Genomic DNA, 14028 nt, shown 5'->3' on the forward strand with positions numbered 1-14028 from the left:
CCCGCGTCCCCTGCATCGGCAGGCGGACTCTCAACCACTGCGCCACCAGGGAAGCCCAGAATGCTGGATTTTTAAATCTCTGACATATACTCCACTTCAGTCACCATAAAAAGATCTATCTGGCAGGTGTTTCCTGGTCACCTTGTATGGGAACCATTCTGTGGTTAGGCTAACAAAGCTGGCCTCCAGTGCTGAAACTCCTCAGTTGCTCACAATCACTAAAATTCGCTTTCATCTTCATTCTCAGAGAAAAGAAAATAAACATCTGACTTTCAGAAGAGACCAAGGGATCCATCTTGATGCTGGAAATCTGGCCATGGGCACAGAGGGAAGGCGCATAGGAGGCAGGTTCAGAGTTTTCTGGCACTGACTCAATTCGTTTTTTTCTTTAAAACTTAGAATCTCAGCTCTAAGGTAGGACACAAGCTCACTGCAAACTGCAAGCACCCTCAAGACTGCTACCATTAAAGAAAAAAAATAGAGACTACACGTGTGCACAGTCTTTGGGATAACAGCAACCTCACTGTTCAGAAAGATTAAAGAGTTTGAATAAAGGATATTTTCCCACTCGGAGAAACAAACACATCAAGTACTAACTGCCTTAGTGAAAATCCTTTGTTGAAAAGGCAAATAATTATGAGATAAGAAATAAGAATAAACTACCAAATACTTTGATGTTTTAAAAACAAATACTTCAATGTTTTAAAAATGCTCATTCACCAAAACAGAAATAATTAGCTTTATGAGTAAATAACATGTAACCAAGCACCCAGAGAGAAAAACACAAGGAGTAATAGCAATTTTAAAAGAAAAAGAGAACGAAAGCAAGTTTAATATGATATTGGGTAAGAAAACATTCAGAGGATTTCCTTGATGGTCAGAGAAGGCTTCCTGGAAGAGGCAAAATGAGGCCACTTTTGGAATACAGAGATTCTGCTTTTGCCTTTTGTATAGAAACAATTAGTCTTCTGTTCCTATAGATGGCATTTAAAAAGCCAGTTGGCCAGCAAAATGCCCTTATTTCCATCTCATAGGAATCTAACTGCACATGAATATATTCTATAGTCTATCAGTTTACTTCTTGCCGTAACTCGATTGTTTCATGCGATACGTCCTCTTAAAAGATTTGCTCTGATATATTTTGTTTTGTTTTGTTTTGTTTTTTTGTGGTATGCGGGCCTCCCTCTGTTGCGGCCTCTCCCGTTGCGGAGCACAGGCTCTGGAGGCGCAGGCTCAGCGGCCATGGCTCACGGGCCCAGCCGCTCCGCGGCATGTGGGATCCTCCCAGACCGGGGCGCGAACCCGGTTCCCCTGCATCGGCAGGCAGACGCGCAACCACTGCGCCACCAGGGAAGCCCTGCTCTGATATTTAATCATTATTGGGATCACGTTTTTCAATCAGGAAAACACAATTCCAATGAACTTGTGAAAAACCTTGACCATGATTTTCATGTATAATTTAAGTCAGTGGGCAAACCTGATTTGATTAACAGAAAACTGCATCCGGACTTTTGCCACTTACCCGCCAACAAGGCACAGCTCATTTCACAATCATGTTACTTGAGATATGAACCAATGGATGAACCTCACTATATAACTTAAGAATGAAGAGTTGATGAAACTATCATTCAATATTACACACCCTTCAAAACACTTCTTCAAACCCTCTTCGATTTGAATTTCACAACATCCTGGTGGGTCAGGTAGACTCAGATATTAATCTTGTTAATCTTGTTTTATAGAGAAGAGAAAATATGGCCTGGAGAAGTGAGATGACCAGCCCAGGATCACATCGCAAATCAACAGCAGAACCAAGTACTATACAGTTGACCCTTGAACAACTAGGGGTTAATGTGCATATAGCTTAGAGTCAGCTTCTGTATCCGCGGTTCCTCAGCATCCGCGGATTCAATCAATCACGGGCTGTTTCGTACTGTCGTGTTTACTATTGAAAAATATCTGTATATAAGTGGACCCGTGCAGTTCGAACCCATGTTGTTCAAGGGCCAACTGTTTTTCCCTAATACCATCTATGCTATTATCACAACACTAATGCAGAGAAATAGCAGCGGTGGCAGCGACAGTAGCAAAATGAGAGCAGCAATTACTTGCTAAGGTTTGACTGGGTGCCAGGCACTATGGTAGCATATATATATATATATATATATATGATGTCATTTGATCATTACTTAGAGCAATATGGACAGATGTCATCTCCCATGACACTGAGGGGACCAAGGCAGAGCGAAGGAACTTTGACTTGGGGCACGCAGCCAGTGCATGGCACCGTGGCGACTCACCTCCACATCTGTCTGATTGCTTGTGAATCCTGACCTTGTCCTCTAATGGCTGGCTGGTTGGCCTCAGATTTCTAGCCCTCAAGTCTGCTCAGAGGTCACCTTCTCAATGAGGACTACCTTGAACACTCCATTCAAACCTGTAGCCCATCCCTCCCTAACCCCGAAAAAGTTGATCCTCCTTACTGCGCTCTACCACATGATTTGATTTTTTGTTTCTGATGTTTACTGTTAAGAGAAGCTCCAGAGGGCAAGGATCTGCTTTCTCGTTTGTTTGCTTTTTTTCACCAACATACCCCCGGTGCTCAGACAGTGCTACCCACGAGAACTTTTTGTAACGATGGAAATGTTTTATATCTGTGCTATATTGTAGCCACTAGCCAGAAGAATAAAACTGAAAAGTGGCTGGTGCCACTGAAGAACTGAATTTTTAATTTTATCACAAATAGTCACATGTGGCTAAGGGCTACCCGACTGGATAGCATGGGCCTAAAACAAAATCTAGCACAAATAGGCTCCCAGTAAATATTTGTTCAATGAATGAAGTTATAAATAAGTGAAGAAGACATTTTCCATATAGCCTACAGACTACTTTTCACTAAATTTTATGTATTTTTTTCAATAGAATTAGTGGCTGAAAAAAGTCCAGATGAAGAAAACAGTTTGAAAATTCAGACAGCATGACCAAAATAGCAAGCACAGATTTCTCAAGCTATTGGCTCCTTTCTGTCATCTGTGACTCAAAACCTTTCAAAACATTTTTTGAAAACAGAGGGAAAGCAAACCAGCAGCACATAATAAATTCCCATGTATGACATATATATATATATATATATATATATAATTACAAAGATTACTGGAGTCACTCAGTACCTTTTTGATCTTGTTTTTTTTCTCATAGGACTCTGACAGAGGTTTCTTCTTCTGCTGAGGTGTGTCTTTGGAGAATAAATACTCAAATTCACTAGTATCCCGAATATCAGGTTCTTCTAAGGAATCCCACAAGGTTGGTGTAGAATTTTGGCTTAAAAGAGAAAATGGCAAGTTAAACTTAAGAAACAAAAGAGAACAGAATACAGTGAAATCCTTAATTCATTTTTTTAACTCCTTAAAAAACTCTAATAACGCTTGAAGAAAAGCTTTGTACGATTACAGATTTTTTAAGTCAAAATACACTAAGTATTAAAGCAAACACACATTTCTGAAACAGAATGGTCCTTAGATATAACCAAAGAGAGAGAACCAAAGAAACCCCGTGGGATCAGAACTCCTGGGATTCAGATTGTTGAGGCATGGAAATTGCCCCTCCCTCACTTTGTGTCATTTCCATGACAGGTAGAAATGGGCATCATATAAAGATTGAAACAGTAAGCAATTCTGAGACATTCATAGGATAATTCTTAAATAGAATGAAAATGGAGTGCTTGGGTGAAGATGTGCCCTCTTTTGAATTTTTTTTCTATTCGTTTTAAATATGGTTCTCAGGTTTAGCTTGGGTTAACTCAGCGTAGGACCCATATACGTGAACAGGCTGTGCTCATTTAGAAATACTTGATTTTATAATATACCACCCAACAAAAGGATTAACAATAAAAACAAAGCAAAACCCCTACTGCACCAGCCCCCGCAGAGATTTCAGCAAAAGCAGCCATGGGGAGGCTGTGTTTTGTTTGTTTGATTGGTTTTTTTCTCTCTCTAAAAACAGGGATACCCTAGTTTTGAAACAAAGAAAGGGAAGAAGATATGGGAACTCAGGTTCAGAACAACTGCCTCTGAGAGCTGCCTTAGATGGTTTACTATCCAGGCTCCTTTCAGTCAGAACACATTTTCTCCCAAACATCTACTTTCTTAACTTACTTTCTCATCTTATTTTTAAACACTTTTAATGCTCATAAACATTTTTTTAAAAGTCTCATCTACACGTCAAACACGCACATCAAACGTGTGTGTATGTTATGATCCATAATATCTACAAATACTTATCTTTGTTTCGATATGCGTTTTTCCAATGAAAACTAAAAGAACTATTACTACATGGGGTGGTCCACACAAATTTTTTGATACTAAAAGACAATTTTTCTTTTTTCTTTGTTTTTTTCTTTTTGAATTTTATTTATTTTTTTATACAGCAGGTCCTTATTAGTCATCCATTTTATACACATCAGTGTATACATGTCAATCCCAAATGCCCAATTCATCACACCACCATCCCCACCTGCCCGCCGCTTTGACAATTTTTCACATTTGAAACAGTTGGCAACGCTGGCTTTTCAGATCTGAGTGTTCACATTTTGCTATGTGTCTGCCTTTCCTGTGAAATACGACATTTGGGTTCTGGCCCATAACAAAACAGAACATTTGCTTCTCTCCACTTTTTTTTAAATTATAATTTTTTTAATATAATATTTGAGGCATTTAAGAACATATATGTGACATATGTAAGTTATAATGTATAATAGTATAATGAATACCTGTGAAATCATCACCCAAGGGCTAGAACATTTCCAGTGAGGTACATCCATCTATGTGCTCCTTCCTCAGCACCGCCCCCTCCCTCCCCCCCACCCCCCTTAACTTCAATTTGAAACATGAACACCTTTAATGTTAAATGCTTTTCTCAGCTGCACTTGGGAAAGGGGATATTGGTGGGAGAAGAGAACCAGGAAATTCTGGAGCATGCAGCCTCAGAGCTGCTGGTCTGGGCCTCAGGAAGGTTCTGGGAAGCTGAGGAGAGGATGCCTAGAGGGAGGTGATGTGACCCACAAAGCAGATTATTCAGACCCATCCCCCCATCTCCTGCACCTGTACCGCTTGGCTCCCCCTCCAAGGACTCTGAGCTCAGGTCAGTATGACTAGTGCTATAACCCACTTATATTCTGAAGTAAATAGGCTTTGGCAGTCAGGTTGAACACCTCATCACCATCTACAACATTGTTTCTATGGGAAAAGGCATTTCCAAAAATGAGTAACAGAATTTTGGAATACCACCTCTCAGCGGGTTGGGGGCAACTGGGCTGGTGGGGCAGTAACAAGGACTTGCTCACAATGGACCGTCTGCCATAATGGCCAGCTCTTTTCTGACCACTGAACACACAATTTGAGCTCAAAAGAAGAGGAGGAGCGAGGCAGAAGGAGGAGGAGTTGGGGGAAGAAGAAGTGGGGAGGGGACAGATGAAGGAGTAAGCAGGGAGGAGGGTGCAGGGGGAGGAGGAGAAGATACTTTCTCGCCAGGAAGATACTAATTAGGAAGCCGAAAAGGTAGACAGATGAGGATTTCTTTCTTTCTTTTTTATTTTTTTAAACTAAATAGCTTTTCCCTATTCTAGAAACCAGAAAACAGACACCAAAGAAAGCAAAATGGCAAAAATTAAAAACCATGTTAGTGGTGAAAAGCAATCTAAGTGGATGAGAGGCAGTGTGCATATAATAGAGAAAATTCATATTTTATTCTTAGTTCCCCAGAAGACCAAGACCAAAATGTATTACGTGCTCATTACACGAAGTGCTTACCCCTCTGGTTGTACAAAATATCATCTCCTTTCAAAGAACACATCCCAGATAATTTAACTTTTGTCCATAATGAATAGTACACAGGATCTTCAGACCATTTCAGTTTAAAAGACGTATTCATGCTCTGAGGTGCAAAAACATTTTGAGGGACCCATAATAAGAGAGACTAAACCCCTGTGCTTGGAACTCAGGCTCGAGGCTGACATGTTCACCAGACAGGGCTCTCCTGATGTCCCAGGTCAGGAAAGTTGGAACATTCATCTACTTTTCATTTTGCTCAAAACGCAATCCCTGGTGGTGGTAGGACTCCAAACTCCACATATGCCGTTCTCCCTCTGCCCCTGGCAGGGTCCACATTTCCCCTTTTTATAAGAACACCAGTCATTTTGGATTAGAGGCCCTCCCTACTCCAGTCTGAGATCATCTCAACCTAACTAATCACATCTGCAATAACTCTATTTCCAAATAAGGTCACAGTCTGAGGTACTGGGGATTAGGGCACTGGCAAATCAATTTGCAGGGAGGCAATTCAACCCATCGCAAAACTGAAGCCCTACATTTATGGCGAAACTAATAAGAGCTTGAGCATTCAATTGTCCTCTTTCTCAAAATGGCCAACTGTGTAAGGAGAGAAAAATACAATGATTATCTCCAGCTTGTCTTTGTTGTCTTAAACAGTGGATGAACGGCCCACGTCTCCCAGTGGTTACTGTTACACCACTGGTATGGTCTAGGTTATTGTTTGCTCATGAAGTCTTATGGGAATGAAGCTGAGGCAGGCTAGGGAGACCCAGGTGTGGAACAGCTCCGTGTGCCCTCAGAACACATGCTGCCAGGGCTGACAGGTGGGCTTCATCACCCTGGAATGGCTGCACATTAATTTGAGAACACTAATAAGGGAACATGGATGCAAATAAATATACTGAGAAATTATTTCTTAGGAAATGTCATCTGAGTCTTGAATGGGAATACTAGTACTTTAGTTAATGGTAGGAGCTATTTCAGGACCATCTGAAATGGTTTTTTAACCACTCATTTGGGAAATTTAAATATAGAATATTATATTTAAATATAATAAATAAATAAATTAAATAAATAAATAAATTCGCCCTTAATTTTTGGTGAGAGGAAAGGGACCAAACATGAAGTATACAATCAACTTAGTTCACCATATGCTTAGTGTCAAGGTGTGCCCCACCTCTCCTAGAGCGATTTCTAGTTGCTTTCTCACTGTGAATTGCAGTTTATTTTGTTCAGTATACTGCCTTCCCCAAGTGAAATGTTATAGAAATAGAAAAATTCACCACCACATCTTGATTTTGGGAATTAAGTTCAAAAATTTAAGTGTAAAAATCTGTTCTATATTTGCTGTTCTTTGCAAACAATGAACTTCGCACCTAGAGAGTAGTCAAGAAGCAACTCAACATCTTTCTCGTTGTCCTTTTGATGGTTTCCAAAATGAGGCAGAAGAAATCTGATCAGATCTGTTTGAATGGAAATTTCCAAGCAACCATCTCTTGCTGCCTTACAGACCCACCTTAACAACCTACGCAAATGGAAGATGCTTTTTAGCTACCTACCCACTGGCACTTTCTCTGGAGGGCAACAAGGTATAAAGATGTGAGGGCACTCAGTAGCGAGGGGTTAACAGAGTTCAAGCAGAGAGAGTTGATATTTTAAGACTCCTCTCTGACCTAAAGAGCTAATGATTCAGCTATGTCCAGTTCTTTTAATAAAAATTGAAAAATTACACCTACCTGTTAAATATACACATTATAGGGTTGATGATACCATCTAAAGACAAGACAGATCATCTAAAAATCTTCAGTGAACCTGAAGTATAGAATCAGGCTCAATGTCTTTGTGATTACTCACTAATTGCAGAGACGTTGGGGAGCCCTGGGCTCTTCTCTAGTCTGGGAAATGGAATATATACCTTCGAGAAGGGTCTGACACAGAACACGTCGTTTCTCCCAGCATCAATCCATAGAGAACGCAGAGAAGACCTAGTGGAGACATTCTCCTCAAAACATTCCAGCCTTGTTTATCCAAGGCATTCACTACCACATCTGAGAACGAGTGCCACACTACAAAGATGCTGAACCAACAGGAATACAACATCACTTGTCCAAAATCCTGCAAATTCACAAGCTGAGAATGGGCCAGGGGAGTTGAGCTTACCTCTTATCACTTATTTGTATCCTAGTCCAGTACAGAGGCTTCATGGGACAACTGGGTTCGACGGCTGGCTTCCGAGGACACTGGTTAGCAGGAGGGCTGACTCCGAAGAAGAGTCCAGGAGGAGGTGGAGGCGCAGGTCCTGGGGGTGGCGGAGCAGGAGGAGGCCCCCCACTGTTGGGTGCAGCGGTGGAGTGAGGAAGTGGGGGGGGTGGGGGAGGGAGGGGAAGGCCAGCACTTAGAAGCACACAGTATTCACAGGTGGTGGCGGAGGTGCCAGTGGCAAAGGTCCAGGTGCGGGTGGGAGGGGAGGAGGGGGAGGGATGGCTGCCAGTAGGGGTGGTGCGGGAGGGGGAGGGGGAGGGGGAGGCGTTGCCTTCTGCTGACTCGATGAAATGCTTTCCGCAGATTGAAGTGGTACACTGGTGTCTTTGCTGTCATTTGGGGGAGAGAGTTGGCTTAAAGAGGAGATATTCAGCTTTTTGGGTATTATTTGGTTACTTCTGGTTGTCCTGTCTTCACCTTCGCAGGGTTTGAGGAAAGTCTGTCTGTCTGTCTGGATGCACACATTTCTGAAAGTCTTTGGAGGGCAGTCATCGTCGGTGGAGACACACACATCCCTCATCTCTTCACATCCTCCTCGCCATCGGTGTTCTATCTCGTATTTGAGATTTTCAATGGTTTCTTCTAGTCTTGCTGTTATCACTGCATGCTCACCCCGGATATGAAAGGCTTGAAGTTCGAACTGAGCCTGTAGAGATATCAGTGGGAAAGAAAGCAAAAAATTTATCAAAAACAATTATCAGAAATAAAGTATTCAATAGCATCCCCACACCACCATAGCACAAGGCCGCATAAACACAGGGAAAGACAAGAGACGTTCTTCTGAGAATCCAACAGGGTGTAAATTCCACCTTGTGAATTTTCCAAGGACTTAAACAGTTGGAGTAAAAGCATAATTTCATCCAATCTGAGCTCACAGGGAACAATAACCATGGATTAAGGGTAAAAGTAAAACTGTCGTCTAAGAATTTTCATTGGTTTTAATATCAAATGCAAAACAAAACTTTTAATAAAGATTTGAACATGCCTGGATATATCTGTTATTACTTTTGGTTTTGGAAAAAGAACAAAAAAAGGTTTGGAGATACTTTTGGCTAGGAGCTGCAGTTCTCACAGTTTTCCATAGAATGTCTCACCTCCGGGGTTTCCAGGCCAACACAGCAGAAAGAAAAGATTCGAGAAGAAGCTATGATGCGTGTGCATTTTTTTTAAAAGTTTCCTTATCAAAGCTGCCCATGATCAGTATTTGAGTCTGTTTTATAATCATTCATAATTTAGTAATAAATGCATAGAAAATGAGCTTATTAAGGTTTCCTTTTTTTCTTTTCCACATACTCTATATTTTCAACTATAGCTTATATGAAGCCAGCCTTTTTAATGCTCATCTTCTCAGTTATGTCAATAGCTTGAGTCTACAGTTTTTCACTTATCAGCACAAACTGGCATACTCTTGGCTATTAACTAGTCCATTTCCCAGCATTCAAAGCCATTTAGCCTACTACAGTTAACTGGGAGGCAGTCAAATTTACAATTTTATATTTGAGTTTTTCCAAAATCCAATTTAGCAGTAATTAAACATTTTTGGTGAATTTATTTAATTTCTGCCTTCCTCATCAGACTACAAATTCCACAAGAAGAAATCAGGAACAGTATCTGCCTTTATTTCTGTATCCCAGCAGCTAAAATGGCAAGTACCCACTACTGATGAGATGGATGGATAAAAACCACTGCAACAGGGCTTCCCTGGTGGCGCAGTGGTTAAGAATCCGCCTGCCAATGCAGGGGACATGGGTTCGAGCCCTGGTCTGGGAAGATCCCACATGCCACGGAGCAACTAAGCACGTGGGCCACAACTACTGGGCCTGCGCCCTAGAGCCTGAAAGCCACAACTACTGAGCCTGTGTGCCACAACTACTGAAGCCCGTGCTCCTAGAGCCCGTGCTCCGCAGCAAGAGAAGCCACCGCAATGAGAAGCCCATGCACCACAACGAAGATTAGCCCCCTCTCGCTGCAACTAAAGAAAGCCTGCGCGCAGCAACTGAGGACCCAATGCAGCCATAAATAAATAAATTTATTTAAAAAAAAAAACTGCAATAGTTATAGTCAGTCATTGTCCCAAGAGTCTTCCCTATGGCTAATAAGACTTTCTTCACTGTAATTTCAGCCCACAAATGTCTAGAACACCAACGGGTATATAAGTACAGATCCGTTTTACATTAAAAAGGTAAAGAAATATTTTCAGTGGCCTAAGTCAGTCAAGGTCATGACACAGGAAAATTCTCCATCTTCATTAAGATAACTTTTAACTGTATTTTTACTAGTTTCACCTTTTGCTTCATAAACCAACCCCCAAATAACTGTGGTCAGAAGAACTAGAGACAGGTTTTTCTGAAGCTGAACTTCTCATACGTGGACATGGCAGCCGCGATCCAACTCTGAAAAAAATTGGCAAGTTCAGGGTACCATCTATTTCTTTGTAACACAGAGGGTTAAGCAGCACCTGAGTTCTGGATTCAAACCACCTGGTTCACATCCTGGTTCAGCCACTTGCTAGCTCTATGTCCTTGGGCAGGGAACTCTGTGTCTTCAAGCCTGAGTTTTCTCAAGTGTATAATGCGGAAAGTAGTAGACCATGTCTAGGGTTTTTATAAAGGTAAAATGAAATAGTTCCTATAAAGCGGCAGGCATTATGCCTGGAACACTAGTTCTGAATAAATATTACTGTTAGTTACTGTTGCTAAGGATAATATTAGAGCAAGAGACTAACAGATTTCTAAACATTCTTCAAAATTTCCAAACAATGTCACCTTTGTGGAGTGACAGGCATAAAACTAGGAAAAGCTTAAGCAGTCAGGATGAACAATGTACTACAAATACAAAAGTTTACCCAATCTTTCACGAGTTCTACTATCAAATGGCTGAAAGTACTTTCAAGCTTCATTCAACTCTGAGATCAAGATGACCTTTGTGTGGATGCCCTGCCCAACTCCATCTCCTCCTGCCTCCTCTACCCACCTCCAGACACATTCCAGCCCTGATTCCCACCCTGAATTATCACGCATATTTAAATTTCATTTTGGCGACTAGTTTAGTTCTGCCACAGCAAACTAAATCTTGAATGTTGTCCCCGACTAACCTTCTTCCAAGCAGGTTAACAGTCAGGTAATACTGATGAGCCAATAATTTCACTTAATCTTCAACTTCTTAATAATATGAAAAAGTTGCAAAGACATGTTCCACAGAAAAACTTTCCTTGTATCACACAACTGGACTGTATCTACACAAAGCACTCCACCTCTCCTGCTTTCCACCTCTCAACCAATGACCTTCTGAATCTGCTGAATCTGATGTATATATCTATATATATCATTCTGGTGGCTCTGTAATTCATTTGCTTAGTGTGGTGGATAGAGCACAAATTGGTTAGGTTACGTACCCTCTCTATACCTCAGTTTTCTTATAAGGAAAATGGGGGTAATAACAGAACCTACCCTGCAAGGCAGTTATGCGAAGTAGACGAGTTAATACATGTAAGACTACAAATAGAGGAGTGTTTGGAACACAGGAGGTGCTATAGAAGTTTGCTGCCATTATTATTTTGTCTCTTTGCTGCCTGACACATCACTTGCTTTCAGCTCTCAGCATGTTCCCCAGCACCATGCTCTATCCATCTAAAGCAGAAATAAAGATACCCAAATCCTTTTTTAATCCCTTCTAAGCTGTCGCCCTTTCTTTCTCACACTACCTCTTTTTCTTCACAACAGAATTTTGTCTTGTTTTGTTTTTTTAAGAAAACACACAACTCTTGCTGTATCTATTTTCTTATCCATGCTTCTTTTAACCAATGACAATTGGTTTCTCCTCCCACTATCTTCTTAAAACTCCATGATTTGAGTGTTACGTCTGATCAGCACTTTTCAGTGATTTCTGCCCTCTCAGCTGCATTGTTAAAGTTGACTGCTGCCTTGCCTTGAAATTCTCTCTGCTTCCCTGAACTTCGATACTCTCTCCACCCACCGCAATTTTCTTCCTATTTCTTGGCTCTCTCCAGTCAATCTGTGGACTCCTCTTCCTCCAGTCATCCCTCAAATGTTGTTCTCCAGTTATGTCCCTTGACATTTCATCCTTCTCACACTACACAATCTCTCTCGGTCATCTTGTGTGCTCATGAGGTAAATTACACTCATTGACTATATACTGCAACTTCCAAATTGGTATCTTAAAACCATAATTCCAACTACCCTCTGGAACTGTTCTACCTGAATATTCTTAATCAGCCACCTCAGACTCAACACGTCTGAAAATGAACTCATGATTGTCAAACCTCAATTGCCTCCTCCTCCGAAATTCTTCTTTGCAATTAATAGCATCATCATCCTCCCAACCCATCACATCCAGAAACCTGGATATCATGCTGGATTCCTTGCTCTCTCTCATTCCCAACATATTACTTATCAATGAGTTTCATTAATTTCTCTGATTCATTCCTTTCCGTCTACCCCCACTGCCTCAACTCTTCACTGGGTCCTTCTCTACCTGGACAGTGGCACAAGCCACCTCACTAATTTTCCTGATTCCAGTTTAGCCACATTGGTTCCGTGATGATTTTTTAAAAAAATAAATGCAGATCTTTATTCCTTAAAATCCTTTCAATAATTGGTCATTACTTATAAGCTAATGCTAACATTTTCTAGCATGGCCACTCTGAAAGCTCTTCTGTTTTCTGCTGATTTTTTCCACTTTTGGCTCCTGCTTCTTCTCCAAATATGTCCTGGATTCCAGTCCTACATAACTTCTCTCTCTCCCGGGACCACGCTCTTTCATGCATGTGGGTCTCTGCAAATATTGTCATCTCTCAACGACTCTCCCTGTCTGCTGCAAACACCCAAGGTAAGGGGACAGATTACCAAACATAGATTCCATGAATGGCTTCCTCACAAACTGTATTTATTAATATGAAGAATTACCAAATAAGAACTATGGAATGTCCATGTACTCCATACCAATATGCTGAGACTACAGTAAGAACTCTTCTAACTATTAAAATGTAAATGGCCCATATAAAGAAACCACTTACCTTTGCCCTTTCCTGCTCCACAACTCCTTTTGACCATTCCAATTTCAGATTCAGAAGCTCAGCATGACATAGTAATTCAATGTGATTCATGTAATAAGCCCCTCATTCATTCTTTATCTGTCCATATGCAATAGGGAAGAACAAATCTGACTTCATATTAGATCTATTCCTTTTGTTTTCACCTTTGTGCTTTGTTGCCCATGCTTAGTCATGCTGGCTCTGCACCTTTTATAAAAGAATGTGGCCTATAGCCTGAAATATACAGGATACCCTATTCTCAGGGCTCTAACCTTTAAGAGTCCATTCATGTGGAGATAAAATTTGCAGAACAGAGAAAGGCATTTGTCTGTTGGAGGTTTACAGGAACATCATGACCTGACCTACATGGACAGCTGCAAGAACAAAGGATTCCGACACCAAGGAGTCTGCAACAACTAATCATGCCCCTCCCTCATCTTGCCTTTAAAAGTGCTTTGCTGAAACCCTTTGGAGAGTTTGGGGTTTTTGGGGCACGAGCCACCCATCTCCTTGCATGTCCCTGCAATTAACCTTTCTCTGCTCCAAACTTGTTTCGCACCACTGTGTGTCGGACACACTAACTTGCGTTCAGTAACACATATCCTATCAATTATTGCAAATTGTTCCTGGCTCTATTACAAATAGGCATCTCAAATCTGCACATATCATGAATCAAGCCTTCAAGAAAGTTATTTTTTAACACTATTTTACACTCCACTTCCTGTTAAGTGCCACTTCTACTTTGCACATGGAAATCATATATTTTTTTCCCTCCTTTATCTAGAGCCATAACTAGAAGGACTGTTAACGACTTGATGAATCAAACACAGAGAGGAGAACTTTCTGTTGAATAATCACGTACTCCCAGGTAGGACCCTGGAAATC

At 41.1% G+C, this 14028-nt stretch overlaps 1 protein-coding gene across 1 annotated transcript in view; it reads right to left on the minus strand.

The window, feature by feature from the left end:
- The window catches only part of FMN1 (formin 1), a 321102-nt gene that overhangs the window by 226821 nt on the left and 80253 nt on the right, over positions 1-14028 (minus strand). The window contains 3 exon segments of the mRNA XM_024133632.2: positions 3171-3321; positions 7989-8232; positions 8235-8736. Of these exon segments, the coding sequence (XP_023989400.1) occupies positions 3171-3321; positions 7989-8232; positions 8235-8736 (897 nt within the window).

This window comes from Physeter macrocephalus, chromosome 11 (genome assembly GCF_002837175.3).
Source record: "Physeter macrocephalus isolate SW-GA chromosome 11, ASM283717v5, whole genome shotgun sequence".
Taxonomy (NCBI): Eukaryota; Metazoa; Chordata; class Mammalia; order Artiodactyla; family Physeteridae; genus Physeter; species Physeter macrocephalus.